The 21312-nt window shown below is 38.7% G+C and overlaps 2 protein-coding genes across 2 annotated transcripts in view; one reads left to right on the forward strand and one right to left on the reverse strand.

Annotated features, from left to right (window-relative positions):
• Positions 1 to 3217, reverse strand: part of LOC104286576 (neuferricin) — a 7343-nt gene extending 4126 nt beyond the window's left edge. The window contains exon 1 of the mRNA XM_009885188.1: positions 3214 to 3217. Coding sequence (XP_009883490.1) covers positions 3214 to 3217 — 4 coding nt within the window. The remainder of the gene's footprint in view (positions 1 to 3213) is intronic.
• A 67-nt stretch (positions 3218 to 3284) lies between these two features.
• Positions 3285 to 21312, forward strand: part of ZZEF1 (zinc finger, ZZ-type with EF-hand domain 1) — a 55072-nt gene continuing 37044 nt past the window's right edge. Inside the window, exons 1-19 of the mRNA XM_009885189.1 lie at positions 3285 to 3305; positions 3570 to 3714; positions 4825 to 5019; positions 5929 to 6100; positions 6815 to 7014; positions 8105 to 8315; positions 9778 to 9894; positions 10126 to 10304; positions 11343 to 11441; positions 12524 to 12615; positions 13442 to 13590; positions 14120 to 14231; positions 15430 to 15645; positions 17826 to 17926; positions 18266 to 18435; positions 19210 to 19343; positions 19648 to 19718; positions 20161 to 20275; positions 20888 to 21047. Of these exons, the coding sequence (XP_009883491.1) occupies positions 3285 to 3305; positions 3570 to 3714; positions 4825 to 5019; positions 5929 to 6100; positions 6815 to 7014; positions 8105 to 8315; positions 9778 to 9894; positions 10126 to 10304; positions 11343 to 11441; positions 12524 to 12615; positions 13442 to 13590; positions 14120 to 14231; positions 15430 to 15645; positions 17826 to 17926; positions 18266 to 18435; positions 19210 to 19343; positions 19648 to 19718; positions 20161 to 20275; positions 20888 to 21047 (2659 nt within the window). The remainder of the gene's footprint in view (positions 3306 to 3569; positions 3715 to 4824; positions 5020 to 5928; positions 6101 to 6814; positions 7015 to 8104; positions 8316 to 9777; positions 9895 to 10125; positions 10305 to 11342; positions 11442 to 12523; positions 12616 to 13441; positions 13591 to 14119; positions 14232 to 15429; positions 15646 to 17825; positions 17927 to 18265; positions 18436 to 19209; positions 19344 to 19647; positions 19719 to 20160; positions 20276 to 20887; positions 21048 to 21312) is intronic.

Consider the following 21312-nt stretch of genomic DNA (forward strand, 5'->3'; position numbering starts at 1 on the left):
TCTCCCCGAGGCGGCGGGGGGGGGGTGGGGGGAGGTGTCTGTCCGGGCCCCCGGTGCGGGCACCGGGCCCGTGGTCCGAGCGGCGCGGCCGCGGACACCCCCGTGGCGACCCCGGTCACCCCTTCCCGGTACCCGGGGCGAGGCCAGACCGGAGGGGTCTGCAGTAAGGTGAAAAAAGTGGCGGTTGTCAACTTACAGATAGAAATAGGCAGGCTGTCAACTTACAGATAGCAATTTTTTAAATTTATGCCTGTTTTCAGTGATCCTGCTCAGCAGCCACTTGTGAATAAAATGGGTATTTATGACAATATTTCTGCTGTTGCTGCCTCTAGTGCAGCTGGTGATAGCACAGGTAGGAAATTCCGTACAAGCAATTCCTCTGAGATAGTTCTTAATGGTATCAGCAAGTCAGAGTTTACCAGACTTATTCTATTGTTGCTTTTAAAAATCAGCAGTGAAATTGTCAAGTGTCTCATTGGTATCCCATTACTTACTGTAAAGTAAGTTTTGGAAAACTTGGAAGAAAGTAGTGTAACAGAGTTTCCCCCTGCCCCCCCCAGACCGAAGGTCTTAAGGTAAGGTTTTATTGGTCGAAGAGAGTACAATTCCCTTTCTGCTCTGGGGAGAGATATGGGAAACTTAACATCTAGAACATTTAAACTTTAGCTTTACTCTCTAGCATTTAAAATGCAGCAGAATACCTTGCTGGGAATTTCACACTCAGTTGAGAAAGTGGTTGTGTCTGAATTTCCTACTACACGCCGTTCCTGAGTCTCGCCAGTGACTTCGTTCTGCCTTTGTATGCTCCTGAGAAGTAGAATAACTTGGTAAACTGTTAAATCACACATACGCTCCTTGAAATCAGTATTGACATATTAACAAGGGTACCAGAAACTGGGAAGAGATTAATTTTATTGTACAGATACATGTGTTTATACCAGACTGTTTTAAGTAACTTGCTAAAATTTCCAGTTCCTTTACAAGAGCCAATAAAGAACACTTCTTTTGTAACAACAGTAAAAGTGAAATTAGTATGTTGGGGTTCTTTCTGTTAATACAAACAACTGAGCTTTGTGGGCTTCAGAAATATTTTGAGGATTGTCTGTGTTGCATATCCTCCTCTGCATGAAGAATATAGTTGTGGTATTGTTTTTTTTGTTGTTTTTTTCCCCCCCTGCTTTTGGGAGTAGGGAAAAAACTTGTCCAAGGATTTATCATGCTATACATATGTGGTCACATCTAGTCTATCCTGCGAAGTTGAGGTGCTGGGAGTTGTGTGGGAAACTTCAATGTCATTGTTTCTGTAACTGGCACTAGCCTGTGGGCTGCAGGTATTTTAGATTTCCAGGATGTATTGTACACTGCTGAGAAGTTAGTTTGTGGGTGGCAGGTCAATAGGTTTCACTTCTTAATGTTTACAGAATCCTGTCTGACCCAGAGTAAGTTTTGGTCTGCCCATTAAGTTTTTCTGTTCTCAGTGTGGGTCTTGTGAACCACATACTTTGAATGCTTCATGGAAAAAATGAACCTCTGTTTAAATGCAAAATCTATTTTCTGGATAAACTGAATCTCTGAATACTTTTTTTATTCACTAGTGCTTCAGCAGCTATCAGTTAATGTATCCAACTTTTGCTTGAAACGTTAAAGCTGCAGTTGTACTGAGAGTGAAGGATGAAACAGTTTTCCTAAGTCACACCTCAGATATTCTGTCACGCTGTCCCAACTCCTGAGCTGTGAGATGAGGGGGTGATTTTTCCATGTGCTGTGTTTCCCAGTGGTTGCCTTAGCCATCATTTCCCAGGAAAGATGTTTCTTTTATGTTTCTTCATGTTCAGGGTTGAACTGGGTAGGAAGAGTGGGGATTTAATGTTTTTATTTAGGAACAGAGTGCACCTGGGAATGGTGTGGTATGAAACTGTACGTGCAAACTTTTGTGACTGAGTTACATTTGTTAAAATTAATTCCCTCTGTATTGTTGTCCTCAAGCAAAGGTCTTAGTTTTTTGCTTCGGTATCTACCTGATGCCCAGCACCAGTCATCTGTAGTGGCTGAGACCCCTATGGGATGCCCAGCACTGGTCCTCAGCTACTAAGAATAAGTTTTTTAATCATTTTTAGCATGGGTTCAGCTGTATGTTTAACAAGAGTTTATAAAAGTGCTAAGCTAAAATTCAGCACTGTGCTGCAGAAATGCTGTTGGAGCTCTAGTCAGCCATAATACGGCGTTTCCATTCCGTTGTCTTCTAAGGACTTTGCTCTCATTTAAGTGGTGTAATTGTGTCATGGTTAATTGGCAGGTTATTTTCATCTAATAGTTTTGAATTATTTCTCTCTAGGATAGTGCTTTTAATGGTACATCATTTGCTAATCAGGTAGCACACCAAGAGATTCAAGCACCAAGCTTTCTCCTGAACAGCAGTGATTTCTTGACTCTGACACTTGTGAGATGATCTGTCCTTAGAGGCCAAATTTACTTGGCTATGTAGCTGAACTTGAAATACCAAGTTCAGGGCTGGGAGACTGAAGTCTTGCTTGTCAAGAAATATCTTTTGTAAGTGCATTCCCAATTTCTATAAGAAAAAAAAACCAACCAAAACCTATGTTCCTGATAGTACTGCATAATACTGCATTTCTTTTGGGGGTACATTCAATTTTTTTTAGCAATTAAAGAGAAGATTTTTTCAAAATTAAATACAATTATAAAAGTATAGCTAGGTTTTGGAATAGTGGTGTGTCACTGGGTCATGAGTTCTCTGAAGTGGCTAGTTAAAAAAAAAAAACAAACAACATACATGAGTTTGGTTGTGTTTTATAGGCTTAGCTGAATAGAAATACCTTGTACTTTTGTTAGTACAAGGGTGTGAAATGCATAGCTGTGAGTTACTTTTTATACATGCTCAACACAACTTTTTTATATTAAAAATTTATATTAAGGTCAAAGTTAAAGCTGGTAATGCTTCTCTTCAATAAGAAAAAAAAATCTTTTCTAACTCTCTGTTGTTTTCACAAATACTTTGTTTAACTATGTTAAACTGGTATTTTGTGTAGGATGACAGTATATGGAAGGAAGTGCACATTTTAAAAAAATATTCTGGTTCTAAGGACGCTTTCTTCAATAAAAAAAATATTTAAAACCTGAAAGAATTTGAGTGGATGCAGTGTGAGATGGAAGCAGCGGTAATGAGTAATGGATGGTATGGCTTTTAGAACTAACCCATCCTTTAATGGAAGAGCTTTTCAGTGTTCTTTTGGGAGCACCTTCTTCATAGTCACAGATGTCGGCAGATGGATACTGCTGATTCACTGGTATAGATGATGTGCTGCCTCCACCTAAGCATAACTACAGTTGACTTTCATAGGAAGGCAGTGCAAATGCCTTAAAACTTGCTAAAGACTGCAGATTTCCAGCCAGGCTGTTTCCTGTTGTCATGAATCCTCCGGGAAACAGATTCTTTTGATTTTTGTTTAATGGTGGTTTTATGTTTACTGCTGTGGTTTCTATGAAATAGCTCAAATTTCTGCTTGAAGTAAATATGCTGAAATAAATTTTCATTTTTTGTTCCTCTTCAGGCCTTCGCACAATTTGATGCTGAAGGAGATGGCACCGTAGATGTGGAGAATATGCTGGAGGCTCTCAAGAATTCTAGTGGCGCTAATCTTCAAGGGGAGCTTAGCCATGTAATCAGGCAACTGCAAGCTTGTTCACTAGTTCCAGGTATGAGAACAGAGTGACAAAATGAATGGTTTCCCATGTCCTGCCCTATATAAGGAGTGCCACTTCAGTAAATTGAGTATTGTTTGTCCTAATCTTCTCAAAACCATAGTCCGAGTCGTTCTCGATTCTCTAGTATCAAATTAGTGAAGTGCAGTAAATTAAAAATTTCCCATAATTACATCCAGCTAACTTACTTTTATAAATAACCAATATTTTCTTCTCTGTGTGACTGGGGAGCTTCTTATCCTTGTTCGGGTTATCTCACAGACAGAAAACAGTCCCTTGCAAAATTTTGGTGGGTGCCTAACTAACGCAGTGTTGTACTTGGTAACTGGAGGAATAAATCCTCCATTGAGTCTGTTTCAGGTGATGAGTCATATACTTTCTTATATTGTTATTTAGCATTTGAAATCCTGCTAAAACATAATTCATGTTTCATAGCATATAGTTTGGAAAGCGTCACTTTCCAGAATTTGATTTCTGGGATAAGTATCAGTTACTGGCTTTCCTTCCAAGCTTTTCATGATAAGTGGCTAAAGGGGATTTGCCTTAGAGGATCAGACGTGTTAGGATTGGCTGGTAGGTAAGTCAGAGGAGAGTACGCTACAGGGTAGTATTCTATGCATCTAGATGCACTGTGATTCAGAGTACTGCTGTTCAGGAGCTGAAATTTCTTAGGAAGTTGGTGGAGGGTGTTAGGCACCTCTTTGAGAATAATCCACAATGCCAAAGCGAGCTGCTTAGCGTGGCTCAAGGTGAGTGATGTGAGTACATGAGCTCGTTAGCCAAGTGGCATCTGTTCCACCTAGCTATTGAAGGTGGGAGTTCGGAACTTTTAGGACAGCAAAATAAGCATAAGAACTAAGATTTTTGGTGATTGTTTTGAACAGCTTCAGGCATTTCAAGTAACTGGCACAAATATTTGTCTGCACCTTTCACAGTCCTGCTGTAAAGAGCGCAGATTTGAGCTACTTCGTATGGTGGAATGTAGTTCCGACGTTGGCTCTTGTGCTTACTTTGGATTTACCTAGTAAGAGGATGTAGAGGGGGAAATGATGACTTGATCAAGTCAGATGTTGCAACAAAGATAGAAATAATGTCTCTTTCTAGGTTTTATTGATATATTTTCTGAGTCAAAAGAACGTCTTGGTCTTCATGCTTCGATGATACTGAGATTCTTGCACCGGAATCGGATTTCTAGTACTGCCATCCCTTACCCAGTGTTGGAGTACTTCAACAATATCTGTACTATGCGGTCTTCTGTATTGAAGGATTCTTTAGATCGACTTCTCCTAAAAGAGAGAGGTATGTAATATCTTCCTTTTTTTTTTTTTCCTGGGTGGTAGCGTAACCATAACTTAAAGATAAAATAAAAAAAACTTTCTGTTTAATCTTTAACAGACATGATTTTTTATGAAGTTGATCTGTGTGTTTCAGTGGGGTTTTTTGTTTTTGGTTTGTTTTTTTTTTTTGAGGCACATAAATTGTTTCCCTAACTGCCTAGCAATCTGAGTAACAGACATGGATATTTTTCATCTTTCTTCTGACCTGTTTCAGAATGATGATAACTAATTTGCGATATTCTCCATTCAGTCAAATATCTCTACTAGTTGCTGGAAACTTAGTTTCCGTGTGAAGGTGAATGTTTTCTGAAGCTGACTGTTCAGTGTTAAAAAATAATAAGAGGTAGCAAATCTTTTATTGTATTTCATATAAGACTGTGCTGGTGGTCTCCCTAGGGGGAAGGCTCCTTTTCTTCACAGCTTGACTTGATGCTTTCAGATCTCTGCACTTTTATTGAAACAGATCAAGTATTTGGGGCAACAGTCTGCTTTGTCCCTTCCCTAGAATAGCTGAATTGAGGTTTTCTCCATCATACTTTACTTTTTCCTCTCATCTGTTTGTATTTTGGAATAATAATAGTAAAGCACTGATGAGGCCAGTAACAAAAAGAGGAGATAAAGGCTATTAACTCAAGGCGGAGTAGGTGTTTTCATACTGCAAGTGGTAGATTGAGATTATTATGATTTCATCTGAGATGAAACTTTGCTGGTTCTATCTGAAAACACTATCTAGGTTCTATCCAAAACACTTCTTCACGGGCTGTGTTCTGTGCCAACAAGTTAATTTACATGAGATAATTGTTATAAAGGTATCATAATTCTCAAAAACAAGCAAAAGAAGAATGTTATGAGTGATTTGTTTTCTTTGCAGAATACCCCAGTGACTTGAATGGTAATCAGGAGTCGGACAAACTGAAGTCTGTCACAAAGTGCTATACTCACATAGAAACCTCATCCAATTCCGCCGATATTGACAAGATGACAAACGGAGAAACAACATCCTTCTGGCAGTCGGATGGGAGTGCTCGCTCGCACTGGATACGGTGAGCGACAGCGATAGGCAGCTCAGTTTAGGGGTTTTATAGCCAGTGGGGTGTAATTGAAAAAAAAATAAAAATAGTGGAATTAATGACTGACAGACAAATATAGTTGAGAGCAGAAGTCATTAATCTCTGCATAAAGTTTAAAGGCCTAGTCACCAAATAAAAGCGTTCACCTGTAAAATACATGCATCTTCCATGCTGACATACCCTTGTTTTGTAGCTAAGCTTTCCAAACTGCAGTGGTTAGTACTTGAATAGAAGGGCTTTGACACTGTCTAGGAAGTTACTGCTCCATGAAACAGAAATGTTTAGTGGTTTTTCAGTGGTATATATAGAAACAGAAATGTTTAGTGGTTTTTCAGTGGTATATATAGAATATATACTTTAAAAAAAAAAACAAAACCAAAACAACCACACACCTCATTTTGGTCATTACTGACACTACATTTTTATTCCCGAGGAATGAATTCTCAGTTGAAAAGCTCAACAATAGAAAATTCTACATTCTCACGATCAGAGATGACTGTTAAGTCTATTACAAGTTTTAAAATGTGTCCACTGTGATACAGGGTTGGTAACGCCTGTGAAGCGTTAGGTAATTTCCAGTGTGTGTTTTTTGTCTTTGTAGAAGTGGAAACTGAGTGAAGTTTAGCTAAAAGCGAAGTACTTGACTTATCTTCTCTTTGCAAGAACTGTTTTATCTTTGCTTTGCAGTTTAAAGATGAAACCAGATGTTGTTTTGAGACATCTGTCCATTGCGGTGGCAGCTAATGACCAGAGTTACATGCCACAGCAAGTTACAGTGGCAGTGGGAAGGAATGCCAGCAGTCTTCAGGAGGTCCGAGATGTTCACATTCCAAGCAATATCACTGGCTACGTAACACTGTTGGAAAACGCTAACATTAGTCAGATGTGTGAGTCAATAAAGATACCGTTGGTATATTGTTTTGCTGCTGCTTTGAAAGGTGAAAGGTTGGGTAGATCGTAGCATGGTGTGTTGAAATGTCGGTCATTAGAGCAGATATTTTGACTTTATCCTTTTGACCTCAACCTTGGGTGAGAGAAAGTGTTTTAATTGTAGTTTAGTTTCTAGCCTACAACAGTTTTCTGAGTCTTTCTCATGGTATCTGTCTAACTTGGGCTAAGGGTTGAAGAGCTAAAATGACTAAAGATGCAGTTTTAGCCTATCAATTTGAAGGCACTGGACAATTTTAAAATCTCTTTGCTTGCACCGTGAAAGCATATGTTGGATAATAGTATCTAGCAAAAAATCTGCTTCTGAGCAACTTTTTTTTTTTTTGTTAGCAAAACTCCGAGGCTGGTCAGATGATTTTTGTAAAGCAGGTTTTATGCTAAGGATTTTTAAGTAGTGTTATTTTTAAGTCTGGTAGATGTGTGGGTGCGATATTGGAATCAATCGGAGGAAAGCTGCTCCTTCCTAAGATGGTTTCTGCAGCTTCAGAAATTTTGTCCCTTCAATTCAAACAGGCGCTTTTCACTAAGGTGAACTTTTCGCTGCCACAGAAGCGCGCAGCAAGGATGTTGCTCCTCAGAACTAACTAGGACAACGTTAGCTATGCAAACTGCTCAAGCATTTGTGTGAAAATTTTTATGTAACTTAAAACTTTGCTTTTAGGCTTTACTCTTTTTTTTCCCCCTATCTTCTCCACTACCACTCCCAAGATACTTCCTCTGTATGTGGGTGAAAAGGTACTGGTGAAATAGTCTTATTCTCAGGGTCTTTTGCTACTTTTTTCCTAATTTCTAGCGGTGCAATATGTAATGGATCACACAGGCCATTCAAAGGCTAAATTTTCCAAATCGTAGGGTGCCTGGTGAAGAAACACATGTATAGTTGTCTGTATGTGGGAGTACTGTTACATATCTGCTGCCATTTTTCTAAGAGGTTTTGCAGTAACTACTGTTTTGAATATCTGGATTCTTCTGGATCTGATCCAGCAGAAGAAACGTGAAAAAAAAAATATCTATTTTGTGTGTTGACAGATGTACAGATAAACATCAAGCGTTGCCTTAGTGATGGCTGTGACACTAGAATCCATGGACTCAGGGCCGTCGGTTATCAAAGAGTTAAGAAGGTGGGCGTCTCTGTGTGCGATGCTTCAGCTATCTGGTACTGGTCTCTGCTGACCTCGCTGGTAACAGCTTCCATGGAAACAAATCCAGCATTCGTTCACACTATTTTACAAAATACTCAGTAAGTATCAAACTTCCGTGGTGTGTCATTTATTTATGTATTTAATACTTCCAGCTTTAGTAAACTAATCTACCTTGTGTAATTGCATTCCACTCCCTCCATTAGGGTGTTTAAACCTCTTTTTAGCTATCACACTGTTTAAATTTTGATATTTCTCTATTATCCATCTGCACGTGCTAGAACAAGTGTAATTCTCCTACCTGCTGTATCTGATATAGTTGTTAGGCCGTCACTGAACAGGCACTGAAAAATATGTTTTACCCATTCTTTGTCTTGTAATATTTTCAAGAACCCTAACATTTATTAATTTTCTTTGTTAATATTATTAATTATAAAGAATGGACACCTTCCACTTAGGAAAGGAGCTTTAATTAGGCTTAATTTTCAGCAAATTTTTGCTTGTGTAATGCCTTGTCATGCATTGCACGAGGATATAGTCACTTATATGCGCTATCTCTGTGCAGATGTTTGTTTGTGATGATTTGCCGTTTTCTGTGTAACGTTTCCTTGTTTGACTGCCAAACACTTCTGCTCGATGACTTGAAGGATTGGAATCCTAATAAAATCGCTACACACCCACATCAACTTTTATAGAGCTTAGTTAACATGATGCCGCCATTTAAGAGTACTGCTGTCATTAGGTTAATGACTACTGCAGGCTAAAGTCCTTTAGGCCTATCCTTAATTGGTGTCACCTATGAAACCACTTTAAAGTTTAAATAACTTTATACATGCTTACATCTGAGGCAGGTTCATAGTTCCAAGCTTTACTAAAACTGACAGCCTTCAGTCGTGCTACAGTTTAGATATTTGTTAGAAATACAATATGGATCCTGAACTAATAAAGCCTAAAAAAGTCATGAAGAAGTCTTGACTAAAAATATGCATTCAGGAATTACAAATTAGTGTTTGGAATTATAAAGCAAAATCCTAAACTTCAGTATTGGATAGAATGACTTTGAAACGGCTTAATAATTCCTCTTTTCAGGGACTATTACATTATCTCAGGAAATCAAACAAAAATCCTCATCTGAGCTAACAGATTGCTCTCTTGGTTTCTGTGATTGTCTGGAAGAATTTAAAAGCAATTTTCCCTTTATTAACGGGCTTTTACTCAATTCTAGAACTATTTAAAATGAAGCAGTACTTGGACACTAAGCTATTTCTAATGCTGTCACCGATTTAATTCAAAACCCCTTGATTTATTAGTCTCATTAAATCTGAGATCGAGGCTGAGATTCAAGATTACCTAGCAGTCGTTGGACTTTCCCCGCCTAGAATGCAATACTGTTCTTACCTTTTGAACAGATTCTCTGTGTAAATAGATTTTCTGCATTCAGAATCTATTTGTAGAGACCTACCCATATAAAGGATGAAGATTCCAATGTCTAATTCATTTTAGAAGGCTGTTTTCTCTGATTCTGTCTGGGCTTCTGATGTTATATTCTGGCCTTTTTACTAGGAAAGCACTGCAACACATGCCACCTCTATCCCTAACGCCGGGCTCTACAGATTTTTCAAGCTTCTTATCTCCAAATGTTTTGGAAGAAGTCGATAGCTTTCTTATAAGAATAACAAGGTGAGGTTGTGTTGATGTATTTTGATGTAGTGCAAAACGGTTTAGAAGAATTTATGTGGCAAATGGATCTTATTTTTACTCACCTGCTTCTTTTTTAGTATCTTGAAAAAATTCAAAGACAGTAAGAAACAGGCACCTTAAATTTTTCCGTGTGAGCATTATTTGTCTTTATTTAAAAACAAAGCGTCCTGAGTTTTCTTTTCATGTTGTTGTATTTTTTTCCCTCCCCAGCTGTTGTACTACTCCAGAGGTTGAACTTACGCTATTGGCCTTTGCCTTAGCCAGGGGGAGTGTCGCTAAAGTGCTGAGTTCCCTTTGTACAATCACTGATCATCTGGAGACTCCGTACAAGGCTTCATCCCTTATCGCTTCCATGGCAACAGTCAGACAGAACCTGCTGTATAAATATGGTAAATGAAGAATTGTTGGATCCTTTACTATATGTACTTAAGACAATATGCAACTTTGAGTCGTTTTACTTCTGCTGGGGTTTAAAATTATAGAAGACTTCCAAATTAACAACTCTTACCAAGAAGATTGCAGCCCGTGAAGCTGGACTGCCCTAAAAGTCGGTGATTAGATCAGCATTCTGTGATTGAAGAATTGAATCAGGTGCCATCATCTTGAGGGAGAAAGGACGAACTTTGTAGGTAGTGGCCCCTATATCAAGATGGTGATAGTGTTTGTATTGTAGAAAAGGCAAATGACAGCAAGTATTTTTATTCTTCCAATAACATACTTAACTTTTTTGGGTATTCAGCCTCAGTAAGTGGTCTATCTTGCAGACATATGCATGTGCACAAATTTAAAATGTGTTTTAAACGTAACATCATTAGCATCTGTTTGCAGTTCTTTATTTTCACTTTTATAAATCAACCTGAGTATGTCATAGGTGTAGAGTTGTGTGTGGCCTGGCATAACGTGTAAGATTTTGGTGTATTGACTGTACTTGTCTGATAAATCTGTATTTTCTCAAGTGTCAACTTCTGAGATTACCGTTACTTTCTCACAAAGAATTTTCCCCTTTGTTTGCTTTCTAGTAGGTTTTGTTAGGACTTCTTGGCTTGTACCAAAGAGTACGTTAATTATTTTATAGTTATTGTATCAGTATTTACTTTCCAAAAGTTTGAAAATTGTTTCATTTCTCTGAGTACCCGCTGCTTTTTGCAAGACGAGTAGTATTGTGAATTCCAAAGTGTGCAACAGTTGAGAGAACGTTGTTTGTCATGATTTTCATTGTCCTCATGTCCATATCTAGAACTTTAGCTATGATTACCATATCTCTTATACTCCACTTTCTTCCTCTTTTTTTTTTTTTGTCTGACAGTGGTAAAAATCTTATAGTATTGTAAGGTTTTTTTCATTTGTTTTCTGTGTGAGGAACTTAAAACTGGAAAATAGGCTTTTCATTTTATGAATTTGATAAACCTGTTAATTCTCTTATTTAGGAAAACCATTACGACTAACTCTGCAAGCATGTGATGTAAAGGGAAAAGAAGATAAATCAGGGCCTGAAAACCTCCTTGTAGAGCCATGGACTGGGGATGGTAAGAGCCCGTACTTAGAATCCAGAATATTCAGCCAGAAACAAAGGCTGTTAACAAGGCTATGGTGCTGTTGCGTATATATTTATATATATTTGGTGCTACTTGATAGCTTAATGATATAGAAAATCTGTAAAAAACCACAAAAAACTCCAACAACAATCCCCCCACCCCAACAATATGTAAATTCTGTTTTACAATAAGGTGGGTTTCTCAGGAGCCTGTTTATTGTCAAAACAAAACAAACAAAGACACGATTGGGTTTGGGGGAGAATTACTGATATTTTATGTGGAAGTCAGCAATGAGCTGTCACAAGAAAATTATACCAGAGCACATTTTGTGGGCTGAAGTCATGAATCATTCCCTGCTAGTTTCCCAAATATTGATGGAGAGATGCGGTAGAAATCATTGCAGTTTTCACTGACTGTACGTAACTATTAATTCTCCTTTAAAGCCTGTCTTTGTTAATGCAATGTTTTTATGTACTGGATGCAACCTAAAGAAAGAGGTTCGTATTTCTTGACCTCCTTTTTAAGTGAAATATCACCTAATCCTTTTTTAAAAAACATGTGTATTGTCTTGTGCAATGCTACTGGTAAATGAAAGCTGCTGTGACAGAAAATCGGGCACATTCTGACTGCTTATTTTACCCCTTTGTTTGCTCGTGCGTGGTGTTTGATTTTATTCTTTAGTTATTTTGTGGATTGGCTTCTGTTGTTTTATGGATCACAGTTTGGGGAACAGTGAATCGCATCAGTGAAAAGAGCCACACGCAAAAGTAATATTTGGGAGTTACTAATCGCCTTTAATGGGGAAACACTCTTGAGATTGCTGCGGATACTGCAGCCCCGGAGAGACACTGGCCGGAGAGACCAGTCTATGCTCTGTGGGAGCGTGGACTAACATGATACAGTCTTTTTACTTGTCTTCTCCTCTTTTGTTTGGAAACATCTCCTAATGAGCGTTTCACTAGAAAAGCATCATATTTTTGTTTCCCCCTTCAGCCCACAATCTTAGTATTGTCTTTCAAAGAGCTTGCACTAGCAGTCCTTCCAACCTCCTTCCATTCCCACTGCTGCTTTAGGTTTTCTTACTGAAACTGGGAAGACCAGAGCAAGTATCATTCTGTCCACTGGAAGTGAATCTTCATTTCAAGTGACACAAATTAGAATAAAGGTATGTAGTTCCTTTGTGCTTTTCCAGGAAAAGGCTTGCTTTTTTCCTTAATGGTAGAGTTGAATTAGAATCTTTTCTTTTTTGGTGTGAACTGAAATTTTAAATTTGTCATGCAATAGTGTTATTTTGGGGTTTTACTTTTATATAAGTCACAGGGAACTTAAGGAAACGGAGGTCTTCAATTGTTTCAGGATACCACAAGTGTATAGTACAGACATTTTTCATTGCTTTTGTCTCTCTCTTGTGATATACTCAAGCCAGTGAGCCTTGGGTGCATGCTTTTTCTATAAAGAGTATGGATTTATTTGTAGGATTATATACCTTATACTTAAAATAATTTTTCAAATCTGTGAATAGCAGATTTCAAGATATATAGCATGTGAATTCAGATTAAATGTAGGGTCTTTTAAATCCTTTTTAGAGACATCAGTGTAATTTGAACACTTGGAGCAATTTTATGTAGTTTAAAAGCAAGATCTTGTCATGAAATCTCATGGCCAGAACAAAACTTCTGAGAAATTTGTGCAGCTGCATTGATTTATTTATTTTAGACAAAGCAGTAGTTTAATTCCTGGGGCAGCTAGGGTGCTTGCAGAGTAGCAAATATTAACCGTGTGTGTGATCCTGGTTCAGTGACTTATTCTAAGTTTTCATAATGTTTAAAGAAATGTATTTCACTTTTCTTTAGGTAAGAAGTGCAGTTCCAGAGATCAGTATTGTCAGTATCTAGTTGTTTTCCATATCTTTTTTTTTTTTCCTTCTGTGAAAGCAACCCCTTTTTTTATTGTCAGCTTTTTAATACGTTGCACTGCATTTGTTCTTTTAGGTCCGAAGAGGCGCCATTGGGGCCCAGTGTGGGCTGGTGTTTGCTTACAATAGCGCTACGGAAAAGTTCCACGCAGAGGAACACTTCAAAAGATTTGAAAGCTACGACAAATGGAAGCTGCGGGAATTCAAACAATTTTTAAAAAACAGGTATATGCGGACTTTTTGTAATGAATACATCAAAAATAAATGTTGTATTAGATCTTTTTGCAATGCCACTTGAACTACTGAGAATTGTTCCAAATGACTTAAAGATGATGCGTCCTTTGTTACTTGTTGGATTTTAATGAGCTTCAATTTGATGCGTTTGAGGAAATAAACATATAGCTGTTGTTTTCAACCTCTTGATTTAAAGACGTGTTTAAAAAGGGATATAACAAAACAAACTGTCTACTTGATGTGCAGATCAATTTATAGGGAGATCATACGTTAATTAGCTTTTATTAAGTTACTTTCTCAGTGTTGCTTAGGAGTCAGGGCAGGTTAGGGACCATGACAAAAAAGATGTCCTTAATTTTCTTACCTTGCGTGTGATAGAGTTTGGGTACGCGAAAGTTTCTGTTGTCTCTCTTCTCATCTTTATAGGCAGAACATGCTAAAAATATTTTGGTAGAATATCAACAGCTTTGCAGTTTCTTTAAAATTTTTCTTTACAAAGTTTATGTTCTTTTATACGTAGAAGCAGTTGTTCATGTGATGATTTGGGAGATGATGATCCTATTGGCTGGTTTGAAGTGGAAGAAGAATGGGACGAAGTTGATGTCAAAATGCAGCAATGCAGAATTTCCCAAGTAAGAAACCATGAAAATCCATTTGCCCAGTCACAGTGAGCAGAGGGTCATCCCTGTGCTTTGTTGTAATGCCAGCTGAAATAAACGTAACTTGCTTTTTGTGCAAAGAGAAGTCTTCTGGGTAGAGGTAAAAATCAACGGGCTTCTAGTTAAATGAGTGATTCAGCTTTTGCCCTCTGAGTTTTATTCTTTTTTTCTGTTACGTACACATATATAGCTGTAGTTAAATGGTCCTTCAGGGTCAAATTTAATGCAAAATTACATGATAATGCACAGACTAGTGGCTTTGTCATGAGTAGATATTTCTGCAGAGGAATACATTCTTGTTGCTTTATTCTAATATATAGACAAATTAACCACTGCGCAGTTAAAGCATTTATTCTTTCAGAGCCAGGGTCTTCAACCCTTGTTTTTAGGGACAAAAAATTACTAAGCAGTTCCATCAGTTAGGTTGATTTCCTTGAGGAATGTGGGACTTCTCTGTTCCAAGAGTGGCAGAATATGGGTTTGGTTCGTAGTGCTTAAGTAGGAAACTTTGCTTTTCAGACCCTGCATTTATCTTGTTTCTGGAGTCAGCTGTTGCGTAGTTCCCCAATCCTTTTTTTAATACTGTGGAAGTTAGCAGAAGTAGCGCACAGATATAAGTCAACTGGGATTTTTTCTAAAACCGTCACTGCTTGCTAAGACGTTCTGCTGTTGTCTGTGTAACCCTTAGTCCCCGAGCCTGGTGAGTGTGCAGTTACTAAGTACATTTAGGTGGCAGAACTTGCTGTTCCCTTCAGCTTTGCCTTCTGTACCTCACTGTGGACAGATTGCATAGAAGTTATTTTTTAAATATTACATATTGATCCTCTGCTTGCTTTTAAATGCAGCTAATATTTTTTTAACCTGCAAAAATGCTGGAACTAGAGAGCCGAGGAACAATATCCAGAATGAATGGAACGGATAATGAATTAACGAACTTAGATGCTTGTGGAGGTCACAGAACCATCACCGTGACTTTTTTGGATGTGAGGAGACTTCAAGCTTAGCCCGAAGGCTCGGTATTTTAAACTTTGGGAGGTGATTGACAGGGAATAAGGCTTGCTGCTCCTACCTCACCTGCAGTCTCCTCACATATGCCCGCTCATGTCTTTTAAAAGCCGAATTTGTACTAACTTTTAAACCCAAATCTTGTGCTGTGTTTATATCCTTCCAGTACTTGATGATAAAGTTCTTGTGCACAAGACAAGACACAGCAGAACGGCTCGGTGTTCAAGGCCTGAATGTTCTTGGCTATCTTCGGCCTATGCGAGACGAGCCCAATAGGAGCATGAACTGCTTACAGTGCCGGAAAACGGATGATGATACTGTTTGTGGCACAACTCTTCTCCTGAAGACACTTCATTTCATCCAGCAGCTGGCACAGGACCTGGTAATTTTACTTAGTTCTTTTTAAGCGTGTATTTACCATGCTAAAAGTGATAAGGCAATGCTAACAGTAATTGGGAATGGGTAAAGTCTTGCTACTAGGTACTAGTGACGGTTAAAACCATGCTGTGGGGGGAAAAAAAATGGTTTCTGAAAAATAGCATTCTGTGTATGTTTACTGAAGTTGACTAGGAATATAAAATCATAGAATCATCAAATGGTTTTGGTTGGAAGGAACCTTAAAGATCATCGAGTCCCACCCCCCTGCCCTGGGCAGGGACACCTCCCACCAGCCCAGGTTGCTCCAAGCCCCGTCCAACCTGGCCTTGAACACCTCCAGGGATGGGGCAGCCACAGCTTCTCGGGGCAACCCATCATAAATTAGACCAAGTAGCTTTGCCTTTAAAAATGGAAGGAACTCTAAATGTAAGAATTAAATACTGAGGTAAATTTCCTATAATTACCTGTACCCCAAATGAAACTCTCATGGTACACAGTCACATCTCTTCAAGCTACAAAAATATACCTAAGTACATTTAAAGGAATATATGATGAGGTGGATAAATAATAGAATTGTGAAGTAAACCATGAGGTCATTATTTTAATGATTATTTCAAAAGGGATCTGGTTTCACATGACAAAGAATATGAGCTTCCATGAGCTGTTGGCCACCACTAACAGCTAGGAGACATCTCCAGAACATCACTGTCTCTTAGCTCGTTCCATTGGGAAATATCAAAGGGTCTATTGGTCCTCGATGAAACAAGCATGATGTTAGTTGTTAGAGTTTGGTGGGGGTTTTTTTAATAAAATGTGGTATCGTAGATTTTGGGGGTTCAAAGTCTTTTAGAAAGCAGGATGGGTTTTAATGTCCGTAAGGGCTGCGCCAGCCGGGACAAAAACTTGAATGGGAGGTGTGGGATGGCGCTCTTGCTGCCTTGCCTTGCCCAGGTCAGGGTGCAGTGGTACCAACACCTCTCCCCTCAGAATCCAGAGAATTAAAACCAAGTTCATAGAATCACAGAATGGTTTGGGTTGGAAGGGACCTTGAAGACCATCGAGTCCCACCCCCCTGCCCTGGGCAGGGACACCTCCCACCAGCCCAGGTTGCTCCAAGCCCCGTCCAACCTGGCCTTGAACACCTCCAGGGATGGGGCAGCCACAGCTTCTCGGGGCAACCTGCCCCAGGGGCTCACCGCCCTCAGAGTGAAAAATTTCTTCCTAATATTTAATCTAAATCTCCCTTCTTCCAAGTCGAAGCCATTCCCCCTCGTCCTATCACTACAGGCACTGCTAAAAAGTCCCTCCCCAGCTCTCCTGTAGCCCCTTTAGTGACTGGAAGGGGCTCTCAGGTCTTCTTCAGGCTGAACAACCCCAACTCTCTCAGCCTGTCCTCCCAGCAGAGGGGCTCCAGCCCTCTAATCATCTTCATGGCCCTCCTCTGGACCCACTCCAACAGGTCCATGTCCTTCTTATGTTGGAGACTTTGGGTCTAGAAGAGAATTAAGAACCATTTTTCAGTATCAGGTTACAAGGTGGGTTAAGCAGATGCAACCGAAGGACGCTGTGCTGTTTTAGATAATGAAGCTATTTCTGAAGCAAGCATGGGGGAAAGTGCTTAGAGAGGTAGCTAGAAACGTTGGATAGATTAAAGCATGTCCTCTTTTTATCTGAAATAATTTGGTAAATATCTAGGGTGAGACGTATTCAGTGAAGAGGTATGGCTTATATATGCTGATGTATGTCAGTATGATGTACCCCACTTCTGAGGGTATATGTCAAAATCGTGTTTTGTTCATACAGTGCATGCATCTGTGCCTTTTCAGCTTCAGTGCTGAACCATGGGGAGTCTCATTTTGGTCGTTACTTACTTTCAGTCGAATTAGGTGAAGAGGTAGAGGTTGTAAAGTCTTTTGGTGGTGGAGGACAGGGATGGGGGACAAGACATCCAGAAAGAGGAGGGAGAATCCTTATTAGTAGCTCTGTGAAGGGGAAGATTTCAGCATGAGCTATCACATTTAGACACTGGAATATCCATGAAAGAACTTACACTGGAATTCATGTTAGCTGCAAATTTATAGGAAACTAGGCTGCTTTAAGCCCAGTGCTCAAGGATTTATGTTTTATAAATGTGTTCTGTATAGAGTTAACTTTCCAATCCTGCATTTTGTTTGCCTTTTTAAGGTTCAACAGAAGGAGAGTGGATTAAAATACAAGTCATTTTTAGATTTCACGGGCCTTGATTTGCAGCTGTTCTGGAACTTCTACAATAAACTTCACCAAAAGTAAGTCACTTCTTTACTGTGTGGTGAAGCACTAATTCGTGTGTGTATGTATAAATAAAGTATGCTTAGTTTAGTTGCAGCAGTTTCTTCTTCCTAAACTACATTATTTATATAACTAACACTTTCTTAGTGTTACCATATGTGTTTTTAACTATAATGTTATGTAGAAGCTTGAGATGTAGATTAATTTAGCTGATAGCTATACTTTTTTTGGCTATGCGCTCTCTACACAGCGTTTTTTAATCCATCTGAGATGGTGACTTTCGTAGCATTATCCATTTGGTGCAAAAGAGCTTCTTTTCTAGTTTTTGCTTCTGTTTGTTGTATGCTTTGTTACAGCCCAAGGGAAGAATGCATCTCTGCTCAAACAATGCTATTGCAGCTTCTCCAGAGCTGCTTCTCTGTACTTACTGGAGACAATAAAACTGCTAAACCTCAAGAAACTTCTCAGAGCAAAACATCTGGTCACACAGAAGCTGCAGAAGAGCTTTATAAACATTTGTGTGAAGGTAATTTATATTGAATATATTAACTGTTTTGTCTGTTTGTGTTACAATCGTTACAATTTGGGAAGAGATATTTATTCCTAGAGGCTAAGTCAGCTACTGTTTCTTTGTTTTTTCTTCAGGTCAGTGTGGGCTAATTAGTCTATCACAGTGAAACTTTCCTTGACCCTATGAAATGGTTTTATAGACTGTCTGGCAACAGCTGTGATAGAAAACTTCTTTCAAACATGTCATGCAAACATTGAACCATCAGGGAATGTGGTGCTTTAACTATAATGTTACTGAGGTTCATTTATCTCTGATATTTCGTATAAATATGAATGATCTTACAAGGAGCCTGTAAGGTTTACAGAAAGCCAGGGAAGATTCTGAAGCCTGTGAGGAGAATGGGAATTACACGTTAGATTTCATTGGAAGTAGGATGGTACCCTCTTTATTTAAGTATATTTGATTTCTTAATTACCTAACAGTCTCCTGAAAAGCAAGCCAGAGAGAAACTGGTTTATATGGAATTTGTCACATGTTGAAAACTTTATTAGCTGTGATAGTTGTCACATCTTAATGTTCCTAGAATTAATTTACTCAATGAATGAATATATCCTGAGAAAAATCTTTCTTGCTGGAAGTCAGAAGGTTTCCCCTCGTTTTCTGTGTGTATAATGGGATTGTGAGGGTTTGAAGTTGTGTAAATGAATGTGTTTAATTCAGTTATGCTTCTAACATATTATATGGAGTTTAATTTGAACTTGTAATTTTGTTTCCTTTTTGTATGAGCAGTAGTGGATATGGGGGACAGCAACTTCATGCCAATGAAAATGCTAAAAGAGGAAGTTAAGAACACCTTACTCAGTGGAGCAGCAATCTTTTTCCCAGATAGACAGACCAGGCGGCACCAGCTCTTCACCATGATGGTAAACCATTAAATGAGAAATTGTTTGTTTAGTACCTGCTTTCTTTATGGAGAAAAGAGGACAAATCTGAGTTCTTGTTGTCAAATAATGTATACTTTGTCCCATTAAAGTAAAAACCTTCTTTTTTTTTTCTTTGCCTCTTTTTACCCTCCCCCTTCTCTCTCTCTGCAGCTTATCCAAAGAAAGAGGAGCTAACCCTGCCTTTCTTACCAAAAATGAATAGTAGAACGCAGAAATTAGAATTCTTTCTCACAGAGGAGGGAGACAGAACATATCATAAAAATAAATCTTTTTCCTTTTCTAGAAAAACATCACAGAGCAAGAACATAAGCAATCTGTACATCTTGCCTTCAGATCCTTGTGTACCCACTTCAGGTAAGGGGTCTGAAATTGAAAATAACTGTCTGGTACCCAACATCTGTTAATAAGTTCATATTTAATCCTTTTTAGAAGTGTTATTCCCCTGGAAAATAATTCTCCAAAATAATCAACTGACTTTGCTTTAGAAAGGAGAATGCTACTACTTAATATGTTTATTAACCAAATAGCTACATAAAACATTGTCCAAGGTTGGTGCTGAAATCAGTCTGTTGCTCTTAGACTTCGAGGCTGTCTTCCAGTTTTTAAGTGATCGTTTGTCCATGGTGATGGTTTGTATTGATTTAATCAGTCTAGAGTCATCAGAACCCAAACACTTTTGATTTTTCGTAGTAACGATACAGTAGGATCTCTCCAGATTTGTCACAAGGATAACTAAGTTTGTATTTTGTAACTGTGCTGCTTGTTGTTGGTTAGTAAGAAGATCTCTGTTTTGTAGTGATCAAGATCCAGGTGGACTCTTACTATTACCAGAGAAAGGAGTTTCTGCAAATTTTGACATAAGCGAAGTGCTGTCAGTCATGGATACGCTGCTGCTAGTGGCAGCAAGAGAGGTAACTGTCTTTGCACGCTTTCTCTTCCTACTTCTTTGCCATGATTTTTGTATGCATTCAAACACAAGCTGCATGCCTGAGATGTATGCTAAAGAGCTAACTTTCCTGTTCTTCTGGACAAAACTATTCATGGCTATTCAAGTCTGTAGGATTAGGTGTTCCAACCAACGGAAACGTTTTCCTTTAAGCATTAACATTTCATAATGCTAGAGTAAGTAATGTATAAGATGAGGAATTTTTCCATAGCGTTGAAAAGACTTTACAGCACCCTATCAACACTAGGAAACGGAAGTAATCATCCCATATTGAGAGGTTAGATTTGGTCATGCCACTAAGGGAGGTGTAAATGGAGGAGGGTCATTTACATATGCAGAAAAAAATGTGGTGAGAACATCGAGTGACTCATATGTAGCTGTTCCTACTTAAAATTGCGATTTATCAAAACAAATTACATTAGTTGCTTCATGGTGTTATATGGGGCTTGTCAGTTGCGTTTAATCTTTTTTGTGGGGTGATGGGGATGATAACGTCCATCACAGTTTACTTAGTACATATAGTATGTCGTTCTGCAGCAGATGAGGATATCCTTTGGTTACGTTCTTTATTTTTCAGTGTGAAATGATGATGCTGGATGTTGCACAGCAGGAGAGTGGCACAGTCTTGTCTTCCTTATTCTGGTCTGTTCAAGGTAGCCTCCTTTCCTGGTGCTACCTGCAACTGAAGGGTAGCGATAATTCAGCCAAGGATCTTGCTGTAGGAATACTTAAAAACTGTAAGTGCCGGGATTGAATACAGAATTAAATGTGGTGTAATACAGGACTTTAAAATGTGAAAAATTAGCAAATAGCAGAGTAATAAGCGTTCACTAGTGGTTGCCTGAGCCATTCTAATAACCGTCATAGCAATTCCAGTCTCTCTAGGACAGAATCTGTAGGTATATTGAGCAACTAAGAATTTCAGCCATATTGATAATTTTATGTTGGATGAATCTTCAGAAGACATTTCAGTAACTTTTGGGTGTCAAATACTGGGGGGGG

Source organism: Charadrius vociferus, unplaced genomic scaffold (assembly GCF_000708025.1).
Source record: "Charadrius vociferus isolate BGI_N301 unplaced genomic scaffold, ASM70802v2 scaffold54, whole genome shotgun sequence".
Taxonomy (NCBI): Eukaryota; Metazoa; Chordata; class Aves; order Charadriiformes; family Charadriidae; genus Charadrius; species Charadrius vociferus.